This window comes from Cynocephalus volans, chromosome 1 (assembly GCF_027409185.1).
Source record: "Cynocephalus volans isolate mCynVol1 chromosome 1, mCynVol1.pri, whole genome shotgun sequence".
NCBI classification, from domain to species: Eukaryota; Metazoa; Chordata; class Mammalia; order Dermoptera; family Cynocephalidae; genus Cynocephalus; species Cynocephalus volans.
In genome coordinates, this window is record NC_084460.1 from 208,334,610 (window position 1) to 208,361,938 (window position 27,329).

At 38.7% G+C, this 27,329-nt stretch overlaps 1 protein-coding gene across 1 annotated transcript in view; it reads left to right on the plus strand.

Annotated features, from left to right (window-relative positions):
• The window catches only part of THSD7B (thrombospondin type 1 domain containing 7B), a 691,892-nt gene that overhangs the window by 589,078 nt on the left and 75,485 nt on the right, over nucleotides 1-27,329 (plus strand). Inside the window, exons 15-16 of the mRNA XM_063077053.1 lie at nucleotides 15,194-15,327; nucleotides 21,909-22,059. Coding sequence (XP_062933123.1) covers nucleotides 15,194-15,327; nucleotides 21,909-22,059 — 285 coding nt within the window. The remainder of the gene's footprint in view (nucleotides 1-15,193; nucleotides 15,328-21,908; nucleotides 22,060-27,329) is intronic.

A 27,329-nucleotide genomic window follows, 5' to 3' on the forward strand; every position in this document is an offset into this window, starting at 1 on the left:
AAAGTTTACGGAGGGGATAGAAAAGGCAAACTTTTCACAATCATTCGGGTGCAATGGAATGGAGAAAAAGCAGTCCTTGATATCTATAGTTACTAGGTACAAGTTGCTTGGTATAGCGGGGTCCGTGGCAGTCTTCTCTGTGGTGTGCCCTGAAGGGAGTATTCCAGGGGCTAGTGGATGGGCAAATATGCCCTGCTTGGAGCTGCTCATTGACAATTTGTTGTTATTATCAGGAAGTGGCCACTGCTCTACCCAAACTGGGGGCCCATTTACCCAACGGATGGGGGGCACCAGGGGAGCAGTGGCCTCTAGGATTGGGGGTGACCAGCCATCTGTTTATGAGGGGTTTCCGGGAACTTGACCCTGGGGAGAGGTGGATGGTTTCTTAGGTCCCGAAAAGTGGGGTCCCCCCTATAGTTTGGAAAACAGGGGAGATTAAGCTGTTGCTGATACTCCTCCTCGTCTAGGATATCTTCATAAAGGGCCTTATGGTCAGTGGTAATGAAAGCATCTGCTTGGCCTAGAACATCTTGGCCTAACAGGTTGGCTGCCAATCCGGCAGTAATGAGAGGTTTTACTTCCCCTTTTGTGCCATCAGCATCTTCCCAGTGAAGGATTTCATGGGTCTCCCACTTTGGGGTTTTTCCCCCTACCCCCAAAATTTGGGGGCCTGGAACTAACTTCCAGCTCGAAGGGACTTCTTCCCTGTCTAAGGACTGTTCAATCCGCCCCCGTGTCAACAAGGCATCGGAACTCTTTGCCTTGAATTTTAAGATTCATTTTTGGTCTTAAACCAGGGACTATAGGTACAGTCCAATGAGCCTGGGGTACTGGCCGCCTGGTAGGGCATGGAGGCACTAGCTTTGTATCTCTTGGGGTGACGGGGCTGAAGATTGCCCCTCCTCTAGTTTAAAGGCTTTCCGTCCTTGTCAAACTTAGACCAGCACTCACGCTTCCAATGAAGCCCCTTACCGCACCTAGGCCTGAGGGGCTGCTTCCCCCCACGGGCTGCGGACGGCTGGGGGTTCCCAGCGAGCCATAACAGGAAAAGCCGGCGGCTCTGCCGGGGGTGTTTTTAAAGGTGGGCTAGCCTCCTCCACTTCTTCAGGTGCTGCTTTCTCTCCTTCGGCTAAACTTTGGCGGGGTGAGTATGCCAGGAGAGGAGGGTACAGGGTAGGGGCATAGGTATCACTCAGTGGCTCAGGGCCTTGCATTGGCAGCTTTCTTTCCTTTTTTCTCTCCTCATTGAACTGCGCCCAATCCCTTTCTGCCCCTTCCTGATGCTCGGGATGGAAGCAAAGCTTTAGGGCAGAGATGGTTGGGTAGAACCCTAAGGGGGTGTCTAGCCCGTGACTAATCTCATTCTTTCTGGCCAGGGTCTGAACCCGGTCCCAAGTCTCATATGAGAACAAGTCGGATGAAGGTGCCCAAGGGGCCACCTTCACTACATGACGCCAGGCATTGGTGACCGTGGAGTCAGATATTTCTAGGCCTCTGCTTTTTAACATGTACTTTAGAGCCTTGCAGGCTGTCTTGTCACTCTTTCCACACACACCTCCCATGTTGCCCCGTGGGGAAGGGACAAAGGGAGCAACAGGGCAGAGAAGTGCGGAGACTTCCCCCTGTTATGGTACTCACCCTGACACACAAGCGGATTACTTCACGGAGACTACCGTGGTTGCGGCGGCCACTCCGCTGGTTGATCACCCTTCGTTGACCTTCTTTCAGGACCGAGCAGCCCGGGTCCTCACTCGCTCGCCTTTCACCCACGAGTTTTAAAAAACACCTCACACGGGGCACCACTCTATCGGGTCTGCCGCCAGCCGACCCGAACAGCCTTACCCTCATTCCTTTTGGTGGGCAAGCAAATGGCCCGGATTACTCTTTCCCTCCTGTCCCCTTTGGAAGGAGATGGTGGAAGAGAGCCGTGAAGAGAAGTGAGCACACCGCTGGCCCCAACCAGCCCAGTTTAAAGGACACTCAGAGGTGGCAGGGGTTCTGTCGAGCAGTTCTGTTTATTATCACACAAGCACTTGCTTTTAAAGGCAAATGGGGAAGGGAGATTTTTTTACATAATCCTATCAGCTTAAAGGTCAAGGGCATGCATCCTGTCTCAATGCCTAGCTATTGCAACCACGCAGTGTTCACAAGCGCAGAAGTACGTATTTGGCCAATAAGGGCTAAGGCAAGGTTCCCGCAGGCACTCCCACTCTACTTCCTCCTGGCGCCGCCTTAGGCTGCCACGTTAATATGCCCTTGTGGGCCTATAATGGCGCCGCTTGTAATGTCACTTAAGGTGGCATTAGTTTTTAAGGCCTGACATCACCAAAGAGGAAAGAGGTGAATTGTGCTTCATCGAAATTAAAAATGTTTGCAATTCAAAGGACACCATCAAGAAAGTGTGAAGACAACCTGCTGAACAGGAAAAAATATTTGCAAATCATATCTGGTAAGGATCTAGTAGACAAATAACATGATTAATAAATGGTCACAGGACTTGAATATACACTTCTCCAAGATATATCCTGGAGAGGATAAACAAATGGCCAATAAGCATGTGAAAAAAAGTGCTCCGATGCTAAACAGTGGTCATTCGGGGAATACAAATGAAAACCAGAATGAGATATCACTTCATACCCACTAAGGTGCCTATAATCAAAAAGAAAGACAATAATAAAATGTTGGTAAGAATGTAGAGTAATGGTATCCCTAGTGCATTGTTGGTGGAAGTGTAAACTGTTACACAGCCACTTTGAAACACCATTTGGCAGTTCCTCAAAAAGGTAAACATACAGTTTCCATGTGACCCAGCAACTCCAGTCCTAGGTATATAACTAGGAGAACTGTTAACATATGTCCATGCAAAAACTAGCATATATCAAAGCAGCATTATTCATAAGAACCAAAAGGTATAAACAACCTAAATATTCATCAAGTGGAAGAATAAATATTCAAAATGTAGTCTGTCCATATGATAGAGTATTAATCAGCCACAAAAAATAATGGGGTACATAATTTTTCTGCAGCATGGATGAACCTTGAAATATCTAATTGAAAGTAGTCAGATACAAAAGGCCATGTATTGTATGGTCCTATTATATGAAATGTCCATAAAAGATAAAACCCTAGAGGAAGAAAGTAGATTAGGGTAAAGAGGGGAATGGGCCTTGACTGCTGACATGTATGGTTTTTCTTTCTAGGGTGATGAAATAGTCTGGAAATAGAGGTAGTAGTTATGGTTACACAACTTTGTGAGTGTATTCTAAAAACACTGAGTTTTACACTTTAAAAGAGTGGATTTTATGATATGTAAATTTTATCTCTTTTAAAAAGAAAGAAATAAATAGGTGACAATTTTGGCCCATGGACCATAGTTTGCCAACCCCTACGCAGAAGAACAGGATCTGTATCATCTTTATTTATCCAGTGTCTAAGGAAATTCTGGATTTTACCTAGCAGAGCATCAGGAAATGTCTGGTGAATTAATAATGCATGAGTAAATGAGCAGGCACAAGAGATCTAACTCCAAATCTTTAAAGTGTATACGGTCCATGACTGTTGTTATCAGATGACATTTATCTTTAATGAAGAGTAATTTGCATGATATTTGTACTCTCTTTTCTTTCTATTCTTCATCGATACCTTTTATTATACATTTTGTATAGTATGTGGTTCCTAAATAGTTAATGGCTTGATTTTAATTAAGGTTTTCAGCATAAGGCACTTTATATGTCTCAGCTATGAAATCAAAGACTTTTCCTTTATAGGAGGAATCATTTAATACTCAAAAGAAATGTCAAAAATTGACATGTATCTGGAATTGCAAATACCTCCTTGTATCCTTATGGAAAATGGTAGTGATAGTTTTGTAAGGACTGAGGTTGTTTTGCTGGCTTTGCTGTTATTAATTGGGCATCTCTTGCTCTCAGTAGTTATCAGGTGCTATTGACCATGAGAAAGAATGAAACTTCAAGGCATGCCTCTATTTCTTTCAGCCACCACTCCCAGGTTTTGAGGGTGCACTGTTAGCAGGTATTCAATGTTTATTAGATTTACCTACATGGAAGTGAAGGTGTATTTCTGATAAAGAAAATAAGGCAGTTTGAATTGATGATCGTATAGTTTACTCCCAGCTCCAAAATTTCTTTGACTCCATTGCCTCAATGCTAATCTTACTCAAAACAAATGTTACTTATTACAGTGAACTCTCTCAACATTTTTAAACTTCATATGCCATTGCTGTACTTCTCTTGAAAATGATAAGTATTAATGTCAGGTTATAGAGAGAAAATTCTAGACCCCAAGAGTCCCATAAGTGAGCTGCCAGAAAAATCAATGGCGGAACCTAAAACAAAACCCCTTTCTTACAGCTTCCTTTGTACTTCCCTGCTCACCAGACCACAGATAATCTTTCACAGAGTGTAAAGGATCACTTACCCCATTACTGAAATGAAGCCACCGCCAAAGAGGACTGCATTATCCATTTAATAGGACCCAACCATGGAATGAAGGACAGGAATCCAATACAAGGAAAGTACTTGAAGCTGCCCCTTTCCTAAATGGCTCTACAGATGCCATTTTATCAATCCAAGGCTGTATGTTTCTCGCTGAGGAGAAATATTTTAACAGACCCCCCAGTGAGATCCCAGCTCAGACCTAGAACCATGCGTTCTATACTTCCTAGAGTTCAGTCAAGCATGCATTTATTATAAGCCTATCATGAATCCAGCACATGCCAGAGGCTATGTGCAACATAAGATATGGGCAAGAGATGGCCCATACCTCCTGAGAGATAAGTTGTCACCGTGAACCTGGCCCCCTCATGTCAGCAGGTCTGCCTCTAATTAGGCATGATGAGTGCTGACCACCTTGCGTACTGCCGGCTTTCAAGGGAAAAAGTTAATCCTTTTAGAAGCTTATATATATCTTTAAATAATTCAAGGAATCCTTAATTGGGATAGGGAAGTGAGTTAATGTTGTCCAATTACTATCATCTATATTCTGAGAAATCAGAAATGAATTAAGAAATGAGGAAATTATGATTTCATATAAATCTAAGAATATAAGAGAGACTGTGGATTCATTTGGATTTCTATTTTCCAGAACCATTCAAATTTAGTGACTAGAATACAGTTACAAGCAATTAGATTTGAATTATTGATACATAATGCTGAAATTCTTGTGGAATTAGTAACAAAGAGGACAAAAGTTTTAGCTTCAGGTAATACCAGCTTCATGGTTTAGTCTGAGTATGCTTTTCAGACAGCATATTCAGAGAATATTTCTGCATTCTTTTATTCAGTATTTACTTAAATATACACCTACTGAGCACAGAACATAAACCAGAGATAGCAGTATAGAAAGTTCTTTTCTTTCTTTCCCTTTTCCCTTTCTTCTTCTCCTTTTTTTTTTTTTTTTTTTTTTTTTTTTGGTGGGGCAGGTGTTGGATATTTGTTGTAGAAATTATGGCTTTCCAAAATTCTTAGTTCTCCATAAATATCCCAGAAAGGCTGTTGTTGGTTGCACACACGTGCATACTTATTTATGTTTTAATTTATCAAGGCCAAATTTGTAGAAACCTGTCCACTTTATATAAATGGGTTAATTGGCCTTTCTGTAACACATTTAGAGCCTTCATTATGTATGTTGCATGTAGTTATATTTGCTCTTGTTAGAAGTGGCTTCTATCTTAACATAGGCTGTCTTTCTTTGGTTAACAAAATAATGTTTACTGAAATGGTGGCCAGGTACCAGGTTGGCCTTAAACTATCACTATTCTTCAGCAATTGTCTTCTGTGTTTATTCTGTGAAGAGCCAAAGAGGTCTGTATCAGTCTGTCTCTTCCTCACTGCCTCAGAGCAAGAATGTTTGCAGCGAAATGCTCTTTATTCCATAAAGCAGCAGCTTTCAATTAGCCCTTAATAAGAGTCTCCGACTGATGAAATTAGGGTGGAAATCAGAGCCAAGATCCCAATTTATCACCATGTAAGTGAATGGCAGGGATTCCATTATCCAATCAATTTTGCCTCTCATTTTTGTAAAGGTCAGGCTGTGCCATCCTTGGTTATAAAACACAACTTTCAGCTCTATGTTCCACTTTAACTTTGTCCCAGGCACATTAGGTTTGTTAAGGGATCACTCATACTACGAGTTCATATTTTAAAAAGCCATTCTGTGCCATGCCTGGACTTGCATTTTAATGTTAGAGCACAATGCAGCCCAAGAACTGTTGCTTTGTACATTCGTACTTTTCTGCAGAAGAAGAAAAAGTCCACTCTGCATGCATGTGTGTGTTTGTACCACATAACATCTGTGGAAAAGGTCTATTTAGGGCATATTTTATAATTATTTTCCTATTCTCTTTTTCCAAACAATAAGGAAGTACTATCTGTTTTTTCTTTGATGAGAAGACACTCCTCTCCCCCTGTCTATTATGACAGCAGGATCATTTAGAAATTAGCTAAATGAGGAACGGAGTTTGCAATTCTTACATTTTTCCTTCTTTCTAAATTAGTCTTTCTAGACAGATTAAAGGCCATTTTTGAGGGCTTCTCCTTTTGTTCTGTTCTCTTTCACTTCCTGAAAGACTGTGGAATAAGTGATATGTAACAACTCATGCATTGCAAAGTAGGAAAGATTTGTCTGTGGTAATGACCTACAGACTGTAGCATGGTGGGCCCGGAGCTCTCACAGTATGATAAGAAAAACATGAAAAGGCATTTCTTGCCAATTATGGGCTTTCATTTTGGATGTGATCCTGGAAATCAAGCCAGAAGCAGTTTTGAGCTTGCCTGCTGCAAATATTGGTAAGTTCTGAGCAAACCTTCCAAGAACCAGACTGCTTTTCAGGTCACTCATGGCATCAAATTTATCCCAAGTAAGCCAACAAAGATGAAATAAGATGGTAAATATGTTATGAAGAAGTTTTCTGGGCAAATACCCGAGAGCTTCTCTGCTCTTCTCATTAGCAATACTATCTGGAATTTAAGGCACTTGGGAGAAACTTCAGTGTGTACCTAGGTTCTAGAATATACTAATCTTTAATGATTACAGAAGTTATCACTGGTGTTTTGATGATCTCTTATTTTCACTACCAAATCTTGCTGTCTCTTCTTCCCTGTATGTATCAGAAGCTTTGTGAAAATAGTGGTTGTGATTATTATTCCATAACCAAAACGTCAATATTCTTCTTTCTCAGCGCTCTCACACTCTCTCATCTCCCTCACATTCAAGCTGATTTATTCTTCCCCAAACTTTATTTCTCTCTCCATATAAATCTCCAGGGTCTTAGTGGTCCCCATTGTCTACAAATAAAATCCTACCTCATTACATTTTCCCATTTACTTACCCCAGCTAGCTGCAGTCTCCAGACTTCCTCCTGTCTCCTCATGGCCCTGGTATGGTTTATGAGAATTACTTTTAGGTTTTGGTTTGTTTGCTTGACTGACTGACAAATCTTCCATCCAAAGTAGGTTATATTAGATTAATTCTAATGCGAACTACTCATCCTTGTCCATTTGTATTTACAAATATAGGGTCCTCCTGTCTGAGTGTACACCTTAGATTATATTGCTTCTTTACACGAATACGTTTTTTATAATCCAAATTGTATTTATTTCCTGGGCTTGCTCCATAGGTTTCTTGCATGTATTGTATAAGGAGACAGGGTCTGTATCCTAGAGAACTGGGGTAACAAGAAGCTCTTAACCACTGAGAATAAGAGAGAGTTGTACAACCTCCTTTCCCAGCAAAACCCATAAGGAAGTAACAGTTTTCTCCCAAGCCTTCCTCTTACATGACAAAGAGTAAAAGCCTGGGGCTAAAACTCATTCTCTTTCTTTATAAAACCCAAACAGCACCAAATACCTTTCTGATTTACTAACCCTTAGGACATTTGTTTCTGAGAACTGAGATTGTGAACTGATCTCTGCTTTAGCCTCACTTTATGCCTCTAACATGTAAAACCTTTGCTACCTGCAGAAGGCAGAGCAGTCTCCCTTAAAGACTCTTCTATTGCAGCATGGAAGCTTTTTTTCCCCCCTTACCTGATTTCTGGTGGTTATATTGTGGGACCTAGAATCTATCTATCTGTCTATTATCTATCTATCCATCCTTGTACCAAACGGTATCTCCTAGATGGTAAGCACAGGTGTTGTTTGTCTGATCAGGTTTCCAAAGTGCAATCTAATTGAGACACATAACCTCCTTAAAAAAAATTTTTTTTAAAAATTTTATTATGGTAAGAACACAACATGAGATCTAACCTCTTAACAGACTTTCAAGTGTACAATACAGTATTGTTATCTGTAGGCACAATGTCAAATAGCAGATATCTAGAACTTACTTATCTTGCGTAACTGAAATTTTATACCCCTTGATTACCAACCAACTCCTATTTCCCTGAGCCCCTACACCTTGGCAACCAGCATACTATTTTTTGCTTCTATGAGTTTGACTATTTTAGATACCTCATAAAAGTGAAATCATGCAGCATTTGTCCTGCTGTAATTGGCTTATTTCACTTAGCATAATGTCCTCAAGGTTCATTCATAACTTCTTTTCTGAAGAGCGATGAATTCAGCTCTTCCAGTGTATTTGAAAGTAACAGTCATAGCTGGCATGGGGGTGCTTTTTTTCACTTGAGCCTGACTGATAACTACAATCTGTTCTATGAAAATTGGAAGGGCCACCGTGGCTGTCGTCCCTGTCATGCTGTGAACAATCTCCAAAGTCCTCTGATTTTTGCCATAACACAGTATGGCAGTGGGAGGCAACTCCCAGGGTTTTGGACAAGGCAGTTTAGACTTTGGAGTGAGTTTCCCTCTCTTGTTCTATTTGTTGTGATTGTTTACATAGTGCTGAGGGACAGAATGTGGGCTTCACAGTTCAACCTGCCCCAAGCTGCCTATGTCAATGTGCTCCTTTGGTTCTGTAAAACGTACCAGACACAGAGGGAGTCTGATCGGTGCTCAGATGTGTGTGTATATGTGTGTTAGTGCTTTTTCTTGTAGAATATCATGCACTTTATAGGATCCACGCAACACTAATTTATGTTGTTGACTGACTGCCCCTCAGTGTGCAGTTCATTTTAAGACCATGGTTTATTTTCATAGTTACTTAAATGGCACACAAGAAGAAATATAAATCTGCTGTGGGGGGAAATATAATGTTATCCATTTTAAAAACTAAGGAATTTCTACTTATTTGCCACTATGCATAATCTAAACTACACCAGCACAGATAACCGAGTTTAACTATGGTCTTTCAGATGAGGGCTTTGTAACTCTCCTCTGTTAAATACCATCTGTAATGTGGGGGGCAGGGGGAGGGGGTAAAGTGGGGCTGTGGGTGACATCCTGGAAGGAGGCAGGAAGCATGGGAGAGGGGGAGGAAGTACATGCATGGTTTAGGGCTCTATTTAATCAGTCTCAGTACTCCCTCCATGGGAGGCAAAATAGGACTATATGAATGACACAGACGATTTAGCTGTGAGTAGGTATTGGCCTTGATTTTAAGGACTCTATGCTTAAAAGATCATCAGTGATATTCAGGCCAGAGGGAAAGGGTTGAGTGCTGTAGACCAGTAGAAAAACGAAAGGTAAAGAATCCAGAGTTCAGAACTTCTCAGTCAGAAGTATTCTTCATGTTCACTTTCAGAAGAAGGGCTATTCTGTACGGCATGGCTTCTATCAAAATATAAACAGTAATGTGATTATAGGGCACAGCCTCATTGTTTCCCACATTTTTGATATGAAGACCTTATGCTCTTATACTAGATTGGGAAAATTCCTAATGAGAGAAAGGCTAATCCAAATTCAGCTGTGCTTTCAAAGGAAATTAAAGTTTCATTAATCACAACAGTGCCTCCTTTCATTTGACAAGCGGTATACCAACACGTCTCCAATTACGTTACTCTTTGTGACTATACACAAGGTTTGGTATGTGAGTACATTCACGAGGCCCCTGCATTGATACTGTAGGACCTGCAAATCCATGTTGGAAACCACTGTCAGGAGATGGGGAATGCAGCTACCACAGTTATTATTCTAATGAACTTCCCATGGACTTTAAAGCTCAACAATGTATTTGTCAATAAAGTTTGTAAATAAAATTCATTCCACATTATTAGGTTCATTTGTAGATTTTTAACATATAATGCATATTATAACCAATGTTGATTCTTAGTAAATCAGGCATGATGGGAAGCTCAGGATGGTCTGAGAACACCTTTTCAGTTGCTCTGTAGCTAAAAACACTAGTGTGTGAAAATGCCTGGGAAGAGGAGGGCAACCAGGGCCTCAGACTCGAGCATCTGGGCTAAATTTAACAGTTACCAACACCGCAGAGAATCAATCACTGGACCCAGGTACTCCAGGAAAACCCAACCCCAAATGCTGCGCTCTTAAGTGACCCTCAGCACAAAATGACAGGCATTATCGTTTTCCTGCAGGTACCAATTTTAAAACATTTGTGGATTTTTTTTTTAACACACCATCTTCACACAGAGGGTTGTGACTATCTGAAAGACATAAGCTTGCTCTTGCTTTAAACATGGAAGTTAGTTTTCTGAGAGACATTTTGACTTTTTGAAGTTGTCAGAGGAGTCTCTATACCCAAGGACTAAGAATAAATTGCTCATTGAACATTTTTTTCTACGTAAATCAACAAGCATCATGTAATTTGTAGACAACTGAAAATTCTGTCTTTGGTCTAACTTTTTCAGGCATGTAGAACTATCAGCATTATCCTTATCATTGAAAAGATATGTAGTATCTTCTGAGCATGGCGATGTGCCCGGACAAGCCAAACAGGCAGAACCCACGCACCACTGGCATTGCCAGAGTGGGTTCTCAAATAATCGCAATTTCAGCACCTGCTCAGTCATTAGCTTCTTCAAATTTTAGTTATTTTTATCTATAAGTGAGGATCAAACCAACCTTGTGTAACTCAAATGATTGTAATGACCAAGATTTAAAACATAGAACATCTTGTGTACGCTATAAAGTTCTATGCAGCATGATTGTGGTATCACTGCTGACCAGAGACTATTAATGGGCACAGTTGTACAGCTTGCGGGTACACTTGCATTAGGACTGATCTTTAGCACTGCATATATCACTTTGTGTACAAACAAATGTAAATGCATGATTGACAAAAATGGAACCAAAAGTTCTATATGTAAATGTGAAAATTCCAGTCAGTCAGACCAGCCAGAATGGAGGAATGTATAACTTAGTTGCTGAGAGTGCAACCTAGGGTATCCCTCTGGAGGGAAAGTGTGAGCCATGGAGGAAGAAAGAGAGAACACGTGGACAGGTGGAGAAGGGTTAAGAGGGAAGTTCTTTGAATTAAGAGATGAGGATTCTGGCCCTGATAAGAGGCAAATTTGTACATGTTGCTGAAAGAAACATGTGGAGGAGAAGAGAGCCCATAGTGTTTATTGACCTTACCATCCCTAGAGACCATTTCCTCTCACATTTCAATCTAACCTGCCAAGATCTCTGGTCCCAGGTGGACCTTTGAACTGATTTCCAAGTTCTACTGAGTAGCCACAGTGCCCAGCATGCAGGTCTCAAGCCTGAAGGCTTCTCCCTGGGTCTCCACTAGCAGTTTCACTGGAACAAAAGTTTATTGCGACAGAAAATCAGAGGCTGTGAATTTTCTTTTATTTGTTTTCTTGTTGTGGTGGTGGTGGTGGTGGTGGGTTTGTTTTATCTGAGCCCTTGAGCCCTAAAGCTCTGATACACAATAATGACACCCACGGAGCCCCAGGGAGACCCTGCTTTCCAAGCTTATGCCAGGGAAGTCAGTCTATAGCTGGAGAAGCACTATCTGAAAGCAGTACTTAGTTAAATCGATCAATTACAATGAGTGGAGGCTTATTTAATAAATATTAAAAGACTGACTCAATGAACAAGTTCATGATATAAATCTGGAACTGGCAAAATTATAAAAACACAATTCTCCAATGGAGAAGTAATAAATAGGGCTCATTACTAGGAGAATGAAATGTTACCTTTCTCAGAGGTTGTAGATTTTTCAGTGGCAATTTTTAGCATCGATGGCCCTATTAAACCCTGTTTTTTTCCCCCTCCTAACCTGTGGCATTTAGAAACGATTTTCACTTAACTTTCCTATGGCTCATTTCTCTCCTTCAGAACATTTTCATGTGATTCCCTGGTCAGGTCCATGCTGTAACACATTTCCATTATAAAGCTATAATGAACATCAACTAAACAGCAATATGAAGGCCAGAATAGAAAAGACTTACAGGAGAAGAAAGTGGGCATCTGGATAGCTAATTTTTATTCTTCAATGCCCTGTTGACTTTTTGGTGGGTATTTTTGATCCTGTAGATTAAGTTTCTTGCCTGGTAGACAGGGCTTTAAGGAGACAATTCTCACAATTCTTAAGGGATAGCCTTTCCTTCTCCAACAAAATTATCAAGCAGCATCTTTGAATGAAATAGGGATTGCTACTCACCTAAATCCCAGAATGGAAAGAAAAGATTTTCATTTTTGTTCCCTCCTGCTGTCCTTCATGTTTTGTAAAATACCCCTTACTCATTCCATTGAGTCGGCCTGTTTTCTCTAGAGAGATTAATGTTGGCCATTTAGCAACCTGGGTCCCTTCGAAAAAATAGTTTCAATTCAACAAATACTTATTGATAGCCTCCCCCCACCTTGTGTCTTGTCAGTATAATTTAAGGTGCAAAGTAGACATGTGGTTACTAGGTCTATGGAGAGCTAAGCAGTGAGAGGATAAGAGATAGAGAAAAGGAGTCAAGGTGATGAGTTTTTCAAATGTGTTTGCTCCCCCAGCCACCCACAGTGTGGTCCTTACCACCGTCACTGTTCCTGCCTGGTGCATGTGCACCCTGAGGTTATAATTTGGCTACAAGTCTGCTTAAAGCTGGGATGGTCACTGAGTGCCGAAGAAATGCCATCTGGGGTCAGGGGAAAAGCCTTGTGGAAGTCACAGAATTTACTTAGGCTTTGAAGGAAGAGTAAGGATTTGTCATGGTAGAACAGACAGCATTTTAAAATGGCAGACATATATGGGGTAAATCCAAGTAATTCTATGTGACTGGAGAATCTTCTTTAGGAGGAACTATTTCTTACACTATTAGTAGTTCAATATCTTCCTACACAGACCTGCTCCCTGTCTTCCAATAGCTTGTTAGCTACTGTGCTACAGGTGCAGACCACTGAAGCATGAAGAACAGATGCAAATAAACCAATATATGACCAGGTGGTTGCATGTTTATACCAAAGTTACACACAACTAAGCAATTTTTTATTTCCCGTCTGACCCTGGGGCTTTATATGGGAGAGAGAGTGGAAATGTCATCTCTGCTTAGTATCGATAGCTTTCAAAAAAATAGGTCCATTTCAGAGACGATATCCCATCCATTTGCTCTTAAATTCATGCCTAAAATGTGGGAAAAATTACTTTTTTAATTAATTTTTTTACCCATCTCTTGTTTGTGTAAAGTACTTTGTGAGAGATACTCTCTTGTATCTCACAGGAAAGCCAAAAAGCTTTGTTTGAATTGATATGTATTGGAGAGTTTATAGAATGATCCCACAAATTCAGTGAAAGCATTATTTTCATGGTGCAGTCAGATCAGCTAAACCCTTTGCTGTCATTATCTCCATTTCCTCGTCATGTCTGTTCAGTTGAGGTCATGTCTTTTCGTTTTTATCGATTCGTCTATCACCTGTACTGTCTTATGAGTTTTGGGGGATAGACTTTTCTCAGATACAAGTTATCACCGCCTTATTCTAATACAGAAACTGCTTCTGATCCTTCATTCCATTCTTGTCAGCATTCACAGCATGGAACATGATTCTTTTATTACTTAATTCCTTCCTTTCCTCTACCCATTTCCACTTCTCTTGTCCCATCTCCTTTCCTTGTGCCATCATATGTTTGTTACTTTGTGGTTTCTCTTCTTGTGAGTTCTACCTGAGAGAGCCACACAGAACCCCCTGGTTGAAAATAGTTGCTGACGTTATTTGTGATTCCTAAGTAGTCTCACAAATCACCTTTTCTCATTTGATTTCCACCTAACGTGCTGACAGTGCTCCAATCTTGTTTTCTGATTATCCCATTACATAGTGCTTTCCCTAGCATTTAGTAGAAACTTACAAGCAATGGTTCTATTTGACAGCACTGCCTAGTCATCATTCACAACTTTATGGAATTAGAAAGGCAAGAGGAAGAAAGGACTGAAACTTAAATTCTTATGTACTAGGAAAAGCACTAATTAACTCTATTGGTAATAGGGTGAACCACTCTTTGTCAGCATGCTTATACTAGAGACATCCTTGTGATCACAAAATGGAACAGTTTTCTTTTTCTTACCTAAGGAAAGTGCTAGATTCAGGAGCAATGCATTTTAAATGAAGTCTCAAAGAGGAGGACAAACTCAATTGGCTGCCCATTTGGATACCATTTCAGGAAAAAACCACCACAAACAAATGCATAGGAAGTAACCTAAGAATTTGTTTACTGTACTCATTGTTTTTACCATAAAATTGTAAATATTCATAGTCGATAATCATAAAGAGCCACTATCAGTTTAACAGTATTTGTCTTGTGGTGTGTGTGTGTGTATTAGCTATGTTCTGAAAACATCCTACAAATAGCTAAATGTATAAGAAGCCACAATGCCCAGGAAGCTAAATGATCACCTGTTAGCATTGATCTTTTGGGGACTAAAAAGAAATTTCCGGTGCAAATAATACCATTTTTCTTATGCATTGTAAGAACCCCTTATATTCAAGAATAATTTTCCTTATATAGATTGGTTTCGATTGATACGTTAAGTACATCTGCGAATACAATAAACCACATAATTGAGAGCCAGACTATCTAATAGATGCTATGTGAACCTTCGAAGAAATGAAATGATAATGGAATTCCTATTCTTGGTGCTAGGAAATGACTGTCCTTTGTTCTCTTCTGTGAAAGCATCGTATTTTAGTTGATTTCCCCAGTACGCTTCTTTAGGTGAGTCAGTAAATTCAGAGAAGCCAAATATCTTACTTTTTGCGAATGCAATTTGGCTATTTGGGCCAGAGTGCAGTTTCTTGGGCTATATTCAGCAGGCATTACTAAAAGATAGGTTATTTTTCCATAACTTGGATCGTTCCACATAATCTTTTTTTTCCCTTCCTGTTCTTGACAGGTGCATGAGGCAGTCCCATGTTACAGTGAGTGCAATCAGTATTCCTGGGTTGTAGAACACTGGTCTTCATGCAAAATCAACAATGAGCTGAGGTCCCTACGCTGTGGTGGAGGAACACAATCTAGGAAAATCAGGTGTGTAAAAATGGAGAGATTTGGGGAATGAGGGCAGTGTAATTTATATATATTTTTTAGTATAAACAACAGTGTTGCTTATTCATGTATGCTGTGATTTTCACACCATATACTGTGGCTTTTGCTCATCTTTGAAGTATCCATGAACACATATGTATGTATCCTGACCTGCCATGTGTATAGTGGGATTCCCTCTGCAATGCAGCCATAATCCTTATTGTTTACTGCAAATGACTTTGGTGGGAGAGCCAACTGCATGGAGTAGGCTGGTATTGCTCCACTGATTCATGGCCATCCCTGTTAACAAATTAGGAGATTTTGACTATGTTGCTATTTCTCTTTTTTGCACTATGGCTAGAAGAGTTGGTGAACGTTATCTTAATTTTGGATGTCAATACATTGAGAAGGTCAATTTAAACCCCTAAAATTAGCCCTCAAAACTAAAGTCTGGGGATCCTATGAACAGTAGCTATTCATTTTAATATGAAAACAACACATCTATGAAAAATTTTGATGAATGCTGGGTTATTTACTGAGGAAGACTGTTCAAAGTTTCTATTTTTTAAATACAGCAGTGGTAACCAAAGGAGACCGTTGGCCCGAGTTTGTCAAGATGATCTATTTAAAAATAAATATGTGAAGAAAGAAGAATAACTTCCTGACCAGCTGAGGAAAATGGCAATAAACATTAGGGACTGAACAGACAAAAGTTAAAATATTGATACACACTGATTGGTATCTAAAATAAAGAAGAAAACATAGTGTGTTCAACCATTTAATTGCATAAGCATAGTGTATCATTTCTCAAGATTTAGGAAGCTCTGTTTCAAATGGGCAAATCATGCCCAAATCAGATAGAAGCCTTATGAGTTAACTGTTAGATGGAAATTCATTGCAAGGCTTATGAGTGTTGATTGTTATTCAGTATTAGTGAAACTTAATTTATTCAGTATGTACCTACCATTTCTGACAGTCTCAATGTTGCAAAATCACCAGTAGGCATGTTGGAAGAAATAGCTGCTGGCAAAATTATAAAGGTGCTTTTCATCAACAACCGAAGCAAATAACAAATAGACAAATTGTCTTTCTTTCCGTTTGTTCATTGCCCTTTTCCCTGGGACTAATGTGCTCAGCTGTCACACACTCTGGGCTTTTACCTCTTTCTCTTTAAAACCTCTGTCTCCTGTATGATATTCTCCCATGATTTTGAAAAGTGACTGACCAACCTAGCTTATAAAGTGCCACGTAAATGAGCTGTAGCATCTCTCACTCTCATCCCACTCAGACCTGTTAGCAATATTAAAGGAAAACCTCAGAAGAGAAAGAGAAATGTTAAGAGAATAAATTGCTACCGACAGAATTGTGTAAGGTTGATTGAGAAAAACACATTTGAACAGGAGGGCCTTTCAGCCATATCTTTCTGTTCAAACCTGCAGAGCCTGATAGAATAACAACACAGCTACCAAATACTACTCTGTGATGGGCTGAGTAATGTCCCCCCACCCCACCATCCCAAACCCCAGTACTTCAGAATGTGACCATATTTGGAGATAGGGTCTTTAGAGAGGTAATTAAGGCAAAATGAGTCATTGGAACGGGCCCGAATCCAATCTGACTGGTGTTGGTGTAAGACGAGGAAATGAGGACACAGAAACACATAGAGAAAAGAACACGTGAAGACACAGGGAGGAGATAGCCATCTGCAAGCCGAGGACAGAGGCCTCAGAAGAAAAGAACCCTGCTGACACCTTGATCTTAGATTCTAGCCCTCAGAATTGTATGAATTTCTGTTGTTTAAGCCACCCAGTCTGTGGTATTTTATTGCTATACTCACGATGTAACATACTTTATGTGCAAGATTACTTTTAAGAATGTGAAGTAGATCTTCCAGATGCCTTGCATTCCAAACTATTACTGACTCTTATGAGATCCTGTTATAATGAATGAAACAGCTTATCTGCTGTCTTTCTTAAAACCTTCAAACTAAAGGGTCTCTTCATGATTCATCCATGACTGTGATCGTTTATTAATTCAAAAAATATTTATAAATATTTGCCTTCAATGGATCAGGTACTGTTTAGGCACAGGAGATAAAATTATGAACAAAAGAAAAAAGGTTCTGTCCTCAGAGTACTTATAATATATAAGCAGAAAAAAACCCACTAATAATATATAATGGAATGCCTTTGCTATGAAACATGAAAAAGAAAAATAAAATTGGGTTGGAGTTATGGGAAAGAAAAATAAAATCAAGATGTAGTCTATTTGGGAGAGGTTGGTCAGAAAAATGATATTTGAGCAGAAACTTGAATAAAGTGAGAGACCTGAATGAATGTGAAGATCTGTGGAAAGAGAATTATAAGGGGAGGAAGCGTGCAAAGCAGGAACCTTCTTGGCTTCTTGGAAGGATAACAAGATGTCCCACATGGTGGCTACCAGCGCTCCTGTCATGTAGGGTCTTCCAAAACAAGGCAAAGACTTAGGATATTATTGTAATTGTAGCATGAAGCTGTGGAAGGTTTGTGACCGGGGAAATGACATGCTCTTATTTACACTTGAAAAGGACCTTACTGGATGGAATATAGAGAAAATATTTTGGGGCATCTGTAGTACAAGCAGGAATGCAGATTTGAGGCCATTGTAGAATTCCATGTGAGAGAAGTTGACGGTTGGATTGGGTTTAGTAAAAGCAAAGGGGTGAGAAAGTCAAATTTGGAATATATTTTGAAGGAACAGAGCACAGGATTTGCTGATAAAATAATTGTAGAGTGGGGAGAAAAAGATGCATCGAAGATCATTGTTAGATTATATGGATTGTAGGAACGATGGTGCCATTTGTTGAGGTGGGGAATATTAAAAGCAGATTTGAGAGAAAATCAAAAGTTAGCTTTTGAACACATTAAATTTGAGATGATATTAGCTTTCCAACTGAGATATTACCATCTGGAATCCAGGAAAGAGACTGAAGATATAAATGTGGGCATCGTTAGCTTATAAATTTGGTATACATTGATAAGGAATTGAGCCCTGGGGAACTCCAGCATTCATAGATGAATGCAGAAAGATTCTACAAGGGAAACTGAGAAAGAGCCCGTGGAATAAGAGGAAAAACAAGAAAATGAGAAGACAAAGGAGAGTTTTTCAAGAAAGGCAGGGTAATCAGTTGTTTCAAATGCTCCCGATTTTACTGAGATAAGAATTGATCATTGAATTTGGCAGTGGGGAGTCCCTTGGTAATCTTGATAAGATGTTTCTCTGGAATGATAATAAAAGAGCTATTAAAGTGAGTTAAAGAGGTAATAATGGGGTTGGGGGAGTGAAGACAGGAAATACAGGCAACACCTTAGAGCAGTTTTGTGATGGCTGAAGGGAGATGGGCAGGGAAATCTACGATGCCAGATATGTAGGGGACAACTGTATTTTTTTCTGAGAATACCCTCAATTTCAATCTTTTAAGTCTTTACTCTTGGGCTTGTCAGAATCCCCAGAAAAGTCTCTTCTTAAATCGTGTGTGAGTATCCTAACAGCTGGTCTTCCAGGAGCCCAGTGAAAGAAGTCAGGTGTGGTAGACAGAATGAGGACCACATCCTAACCCTGGAATCTGTGCATATGTTACCTTTGGCAAAAGAGACTTGGAAGATGTAAGATAAGGACCTTGAGATGGGAAGATTTTCCTGGATTGTCTGGACGGGCACAATTTATTGCAAGGGTCCTTAAGAATAGAAGGGAAGATGAGAAAGAGACTAAGATGTGAGTAAACTCAAGGCACAGCGAGACGCAGTGCTGCTGGCTTTGGAGATGGTGGAAGAGGCCACTCAAGGGATAGGCGTGGCCTCTAGATACTCTTTTGTGACTCTCTCCAGATAATTAACCTTCAGTTACTTGCAGGGGTAGGGAAGGGGCAGTCACTTAACTGTGTAGATTAGGGGAGAGCATCTGAGGGCTAGGTACCTAAACATACTTGGGATAAATCCTCTGAAATTTTAGCTTCACTCCTTCCCCATTTCCAGAGATGCTACAGATTTCGAATTTTTGTATGTGTTCTGTGGTGCAAACAGAGTTATTTTCATTGTTGTCCCTTGAATGCGTCGTCTGCAGCTTTCTCAGATGTTCACAGCAGTTACCAGGAGCTCATCTATTTTCCATTTCTTGCAGTTGTCCTGTCCCAAGTTCTTTGTCCTTGTAGAGTAATGCCTTTCCCTCCTTATTATTGTTACTATTATTTTGCTAATAAATTTCTTTACTATTGCTTTTGTGGCATATTGGGAATGAACAGAGACTAATACATTTGTTCACTTGATATCATTACCCAGAAGTCTTACCTCTTCTTTCTCGGTGAAATAATTAAAAGACACCAGCCAGGAGTGTGCAAGCAGGAAGAAAAGCAATTTCCAGTTTTTTATGTTTGTCCAGGGAAAGACATTTAAGCCATCCTATGGACCCTCTGCCCATTATTGACTGTTACCACAGAAGAAATTAAAGTCCATGGATGACTGTAGACCAGGCCTCCCTGTATTAGAAGGCCTTACTTACATCTCCTTTCTGTCTACCATTCTCTGATAGCTTTCTTTATAAAATATCTAGTTTTTCATTACATAGCATACCTTTATTTTTCATGATGCTATAGGCTACTTTGCAATTTTCCTGAAGTTTTCTTTTTCTATTTTTAATGTGTATAAACGAAACTCCTAATGTGTAAGATGATTCATTAGCATAGCGTGATTTGGGGAGCACCAAAAGCTCCCCAGCACACCATTCTTAAAATGCTCAGTCCTTGACCTTGACATTGTGTCTGAAATTACCAGATCAGCAAATGGCACCATTTGTCTTATCATCATTGTCATTGTCATCTTCACCTTTATTGTTATCACTAGAACAAAACATTCATAACAATAGGGATCATGTCTGTCTTTTTCTCAGTTCTCTACCCCAACACCCAACACCCAGGCAAGGGCCTGGTACATAGCAAGCTCCCCAAAATATTTACCAAATTAATAGTTATTAACAACTAATAACTTTGTATCCCAATAGCTAGCAAAAGCAATTTGCACATAAGAAGTCTATTAAAATTTATTTTAATAAATTTTTAAAATTTTTAAAATTTTAATAAATTTTTAAAAAAATAATTTTAAAATAAACTTCTAATTGGGATTTAATGTAAATACATAGAAATGCCCACATCATCAGAGTACAGCTGGATAAATTTTCACAATGTGAACACACCTGCGTCACTAGCCCAAAAGTCAAGAAACAAAATATTATCAGCCCCTATCGGTCACTAACCATTGTCCCAAGGGAAACAGCTATTCTGACTTCTGACACCATAGGTTAGTACTGCCTGTTTTATAACTTTATGTGAATAGAATCATACAGTGTACACTCTTTTGTGTCTAGCTTCTTTTGTTCAACATTACATTTGAATGTCCACGTGCTCTTTCATGTAACAATGGTTCATGAATTCTCACCACTTTACAGCATTTAACTTGATGAATTCATCCAATATATTTATATATTGTACTGTTGTTGAATATTTGAACTCTTTCTAGTTTGGTTGATTATGAATAGTGCAGCTATGAACATTTTCAGTCAGTTTTCATTTTTGTTTTGTATACATTTATACACATTTCTATAAAAATAAGTGGAATTATTGGGTTAGCTTTAGCAGATATTGCCAACCAGTTTTCAAAACAGTTTATGCTCCAACCAGCAGAGTGAGAAGAGCTACAGTTGCTCCACATTCTTGCCAACTCTTGGTGTTTTCCACATTTTTTATTTTAGCCATTCTGGCAAGTATCTAGTTGTATATAACACTTTGGGCTTAATTTGATTAAATCTTCATCATGCTTAATGACAGCTTAATCATTTATCTCATTTTCACCAGCACTATCGCAAAGCCTGACAGAGCAGCAGGCACAGGCAACTATAACATGTGCATCTATACTGTGTGCTCAATTGCTGCAAAAAAAAAATAAAAAAAAATAAACAAAAAAACTTGCACATTGTCCTTGGGTTAATGATAGAAAAATTTCTTACTGAAATGCAGAAAATACCTGAAACAGTAACATATTTGATTATTTTTCATATTACTTTGCCATGACCTTAAATGCATATGGGACAAAGATTAGGAAAGTTTAGGTGGTATGAGACAGAAGTTTGGAAAAGATTTAAGAGAGCCACAGGGAGTATAAAGGCTCTAGCTATTACAAAGCTAGATGCATTATTCAAAGAAGGAGAGCCCTGAAGATTCATTACAGTAAAAAAAAATTCACCCAGGGATGGACCTGAGTAAATGTATCATAGGTCTCTTCAAATTGAGAGTTCTTCAAGGGCAACCATTGTGTCTAGTCTTTCCATTGTTCTCTCTTGCTCTTCTGAGGAACAGCTTCTATGCTGAGTTATCATTCAATAGAGGCTGACTGGCTGAAGGAGGAAAGTTCCCCGGTCCCCCTGACTTCTCTGCTGGCCTTATTCTATATTTAACTATCTTTCAGGGGTCGGTATTTATGATACGTCATGACTGTTTTTGGTAGACTCTCTCACTGTTTTAAGTCATCAAGGTATCTTTTGATCTCACCTCACAGGTGTGTGAACACTGCTGATAGTGAAGGAGGAGCAGTGGATAGCGGCTTGTGCAACCAGGATGAAATTCCCCCGGAAACCCAGTCCTGTTCTCTCCTGTGTCCCAATGAATGTGTCATGTCTGAGTGGGGACATTGGAGCAAATGCCCACAGGTAATTTCTCTTTCTTTGTCAATGCCCTGAATACTGCAGTGCTACCTTCCCTGTTGTTCTCTATACATTCACAGTGCTATTCTCCAAAGCATTCTTCTAGTAACATGGAAAAATCATTTTTCCTGAGAAAGCCAAAGAAATTAAAGGAAGAAAAAAATTTCTGCAAGTGAGACTGAGCAATTTAAAATGCCAGTGCTTCTTCCAAGGCCTTTGTCATGGGAACACGAACAAGGAAAATGAGCTTATAATGATCACACGAGGAGTCGACTGCACACCCATTGTTAAAGGGGTCTTCTTTAGTATTAAAGTGATTCACACTTTAATCTCTTGGTTCTGTTCCATTTTTATCCTGGCAGAATCAATTATATCTTAGGAGCTCAACTCCACTGTGCAATTTAGCTTCTGTTAGTGATGATCTGTTTTTGCCTTTTGCTGTTTTCCCAAAGATGAGGTGTGTTATTACTTCTTCCAAAACTGACCAAAAAAAAAAGAAAAGAAAAGAAAAAAAACTTTCTTAAGTAGAAAAGCATTTGCCTTTATTTTTTGCTTTAAAATGAGACTACAACAGTAGCATGGCAAAATAAATACTCTTCAAGTAGCAGAGTTCAACTTAATATTCACAGAAGATAAATTCTGATATTTTAAACTTCTATTTCTGCATAAAGATTGAGAAAAGAAAATGGGAATCAGGAACATACTTTATGGGCTCAAACATTAGGAAGAAAAGAATTAGTATGTTTTGAATTCAACTGTCATACTGACAACTTGTGGAAAGATGTATAAAAATGGAGAATATCTTTGAAATACATTAATATCCTATGTTTGTAGTGTTAAATTATTGATTTCTTATTAAGTATTGCAACATTATTTTTGATATTTCTGTAATTCTGTTCCTGAAAGAGATTTCCCTGTTATAATTATTAAAAGCATTATACAAATTATTATATCATATTATATTATATAAATAAAATTATATGATTATTATAAAATACTATTATATAAATATTTTTTATTCGTTGAGTTGTTCTATGGGCAATACAATAATTGGATGAAGAAGCACCGATAAAAAATAATTTGTAGGAGTGTGATGCTTGTAATACAAAATGAGTAGCTACTTACTTTGTGTGTAACTTGAATATAATAAAAGTTAACATTTATAGACCACTTCTTTTGCACAAGATATATGTAAGAACTTTTCTTTTTAGTCCTGTCACTAATCCTACTAGGTAGGTACTATTATTAGTCCATTGTTCAGCTGAAGAAACTGATATTTAGGAAGGCTAAGTAATTTGTTCAAAGTTCCACATTTAATAATTGATGTGCTAGTTATGAACCTTATTTTGTCAGATGAAGACAGAGCCTTTGCTCTCTCATTCTTGCCTCACTAATCTTAGAAAAATTAAGGTACATTTAGATTAATACTTTTCCTTCTTTAAAATGCAATATTTGTTTTAAGAACAAAGCAAGTTATTTTAGCTGTCTGTATGATTATTCCGTGACTGGGTACATATATTCACCCTTTAGAAAGTGTCCCAGCACACACTCTTCATTAGTCAGCCTATAGAAGAATTAACAACCTGAAGTAGTTTAATTAGATGTAGTGGTCATGAACTTTTTCACTTCCTTTTTCTTATTTACTCACAGAATACTCCATTAAGCCCTAACTACTTTGTAATGAAAATGTTGCCCTCTTAAGTCAAGGTATCTGGCCACTGGGCTGAAATTTTCATTGTAGGAGCATTTTGCACAAGGGTGAAATGGCTGGGAATCTGGCATTTGCTTCTTTGGGGTTTCTATTTTCTTTAAGGTTTGTTTTTCCAAACATAATCATTCTATTTTTGGAGTGTTTAGAAATAAGAGGTAGAAAAAACATTTTAAGTTCCTTTCATATGTTCAGAAGATGACACAGACACTCCCTTGTCAGCATAAAATGAGAGGATGGTTCTTTCAGCTGCTAGGTACCTTCTAAGTTACATAATGCTTATAGCTATGACAATAACAGTATAACTTTTATTGAGCATATTTTATGTAACCAACACTGTGCTGAAAATTATGTGTAACTGTAAGTTTCATAACAACACTATGCTTTGACGTTAGAACACCTGTGCATGGTCACCCAGTTCTGTCTGACCACAGTGACCTTGTTTTCCTTACATGCCATGCTGTTCTCCGGTGTAAATGGAGACTTCAAAGCAGAAAAAAAAAAAAAAAAATGGTTATCAAGACTCATACCTGATTATTTTCATTATATCTAGATACGTTGTATAATTTTTATAAGTTGCAAGATCTTAGCATAATGCCCCGACATCACAGGACCTAAATTAGTACTTGACAATGATGATGATGATGATTATAGCAAGCTGAATCATTGTGCCTCAAGTTTAATTAGCACTTCTATGTGCATTTCCTGAGAAAAAAGAAATAAATATTTTATAATTATTCTCTATACCATGTGCTGAGTTAAAGAGTCTAAATATTAATGATTATTTTACCAACTTCTCCTTTGACAGTCTGCCTTGTCATGTATGTTAATGGAATCAATTCACTATGTTTTGTTTTTCCCCTAAGAGCACATAGATAAACTTAATATGTTTTTAAGAATGACGGTGACAAATTACTTTCACTTCTGACTTGGATCTTCTTTATCAGGAAGTGAGGATAATGGCATTTGCTTTTTCAGATCGTTTAAGGATTAGGGATAATATGTATAAAGTGAATACCACAGAGTATGACTAACTACAGGATTGTTGAAGGAAGAGGAGAAGGAGATGATTCAAGTCCCCCCTTAGATTGTTTGCAATGTGGTTGGGAAACGGGAGATAGGTATTTTCTAAGCTATACAGGAAATATCCCTTCTCCCACGCAAAATAAGTTATTACTTGATCTTACAGAAATAAAATGTCACCTCCTTTACTGAAATATGACTTATGTCTAATTTAATAGTAGTCACCTAGAAATAAGGCATCAGAAAGATAACTTTAAATGAATGGGTTACGGACCTGGCAGTAACTGCCAATTGCAAACCGAACGAAGAGCAAACAAGACAGAGGCGTTAAAAACTGTATTGGGGCCACTTAAAAACTGCATTGAGAAGAAATGGAGACTATAAATGAATGAGACCAAAACAAACCCAATTCAAGGGGGAATTTGAAGAAAGTGGAAAACCGTGTGTTTCATTTATTTCATGTTCTGGTTTTTCTTTTTCCATAACACACAAATATACATATATACAATTTATTTTTTAACTCCAGCACGCTCACTTTTCTAGAATACTTTAATGAGAAAAGAAGTTTATGGAATTTACAAAAACCTTCCCAAAAGTGTCTACTCTTTAAAGGTGGTGTATGTATGTATATAAATACATCCAGGTACATATGTACATACACACTTGTGTGAATATATATGTTTATTATTTATTACCCAATATTCTCTTTTATGTAACTACTTTTTTCAGTTTTTATCCTGATTCTACACTTCAAAATTATGCTAATCAGTATTCATAGAATCACATATTTTTCAAGAAAGATTTATAAATTTCTGGCATCAGATGTCTTGGAACATGTGAAACTGCTCAGCCCCTGATGCAACTAAAAGTATATATGGTTGTCTTCATTTATGCTACCAATACTTACAAAAATTTTCCATTGAGTAATACAGATTTTCTGTTTATGAGTCTCCTTGGAGGCTTGCCAAAAGAATTTCTTAAACAATCATACCGATAGGAGAGAGCGAAGATGGTCTTGGAAATGAATTTCCAAACTGATGTATACTTTGCAAGGCTTTGGAAACCCTCTCCAGAAAGGTGAATTAGGTTCAGCTAACCTATTTGAACTTTAGTTGATTCAGGTCCAGTTGAATTCATCAGGGAATGGCTAGAACTGTAGCCAGGCATCCCTCCAGACAGTGGGATTTTGGAGACTCATTAAACAGTGTTCTAAACAAAATCTTATCATCAAACAGTGACTCAAACCCTTGCATTATCACCAGGACAACCACTGAAGAGGGATTGCAAGAAAGACTTTGCAAAGAAAATACATAGGGCTTAAGTGTAATATATTATGCTTCCAAAATACACCTTACCTTTTTTTTTTTTTTTTTTTTTTTAATGGTGCTCCAGTGTTATTTTGGGGAAAGGCTGTGGGCAATGACATTTTATTATTGGTGACTCAGCATTTTCAGCACCTTACCACCATCTGTGTAAGTTGTGTTTCAGGAAGCAATTTATCCCAGCATTCAGTGCTAGTGCTCAGCTCCAAGCACTTCTTCAGCCTCTCCTAACAGTCATTAACATGCAGATGGCAACTTGTGTTTGTCTCTGGAGGACATGTCTGATAGTCAAGACCCTCATGGTACCTAGTGCTTTTCTTTGACACACAGCTGGAAGCCAGAGGAGGAGAATGATGATAATTTTCTATAATCTGGACTACAAATTCTAGTTGCTTCTGCTAAATTGATATTGGCTCTTGTCAAAACACAATATTAATTACCAGGGGCTTGCAGAGTATTTTACCCTATTTTACCCCTGTGTGCAGTGAGATCTAGTATCACTTAGAGCTATTTTTATTTTCAGAACCATATTAGGCACTGCAATGAGGGTGCCTCATTTCATGCATTGGAGCAGCAAATGACAATCTGATAATAGCAGTATTTGGGTTGCTCCAGTTTTTAAAATTTAGTATGCATGTTATCATTCTTACATAGTCTGATTTTTTTGATTCTCGATGTTAACAATTTGGAGTATAAAACAATGGTTCCATTGCTCTCAGTGTCTCTCTTCCTCTCCCTCTCCCTCTCTCCTTCTTTACCTTTCTCCCTCTCTATCTCTTTCTCTATCTGTATCTAATTTTATTTTTCTGTTAGTTATTTTTTTATATTTCTTTTGTTTTTTTTATTGAAACATAGTTGATTGTACATATCTTTGGGGTACAGAGTTGAGTATCAATACCTGTGTGCAATACATGATGCTCAAATCAGGATAATTAGTATATTCATGTCAAGCTATTTTACCTGCCCATAATCCTGCTGACTGGGCCAATTGTCAAGCTTGGGCTGGGCGTGGAGCTCACAGACCCCTCAAGCCCATTGTCCAGACTGGGTCACAAACCCTTCACATGCCAGGCTGGGTCCCCAGACCCCTCACATGCAGGTCTATGAGCTAGGTAACCAGCAAAAAAAAGGTCCTTGGAGCCATAGGTTCAAGAGCATGGCCACACGTGGCAGACACCCAGGGCAATCAACACCAGGAAAATGGCAGCACTAACTCTATCCAC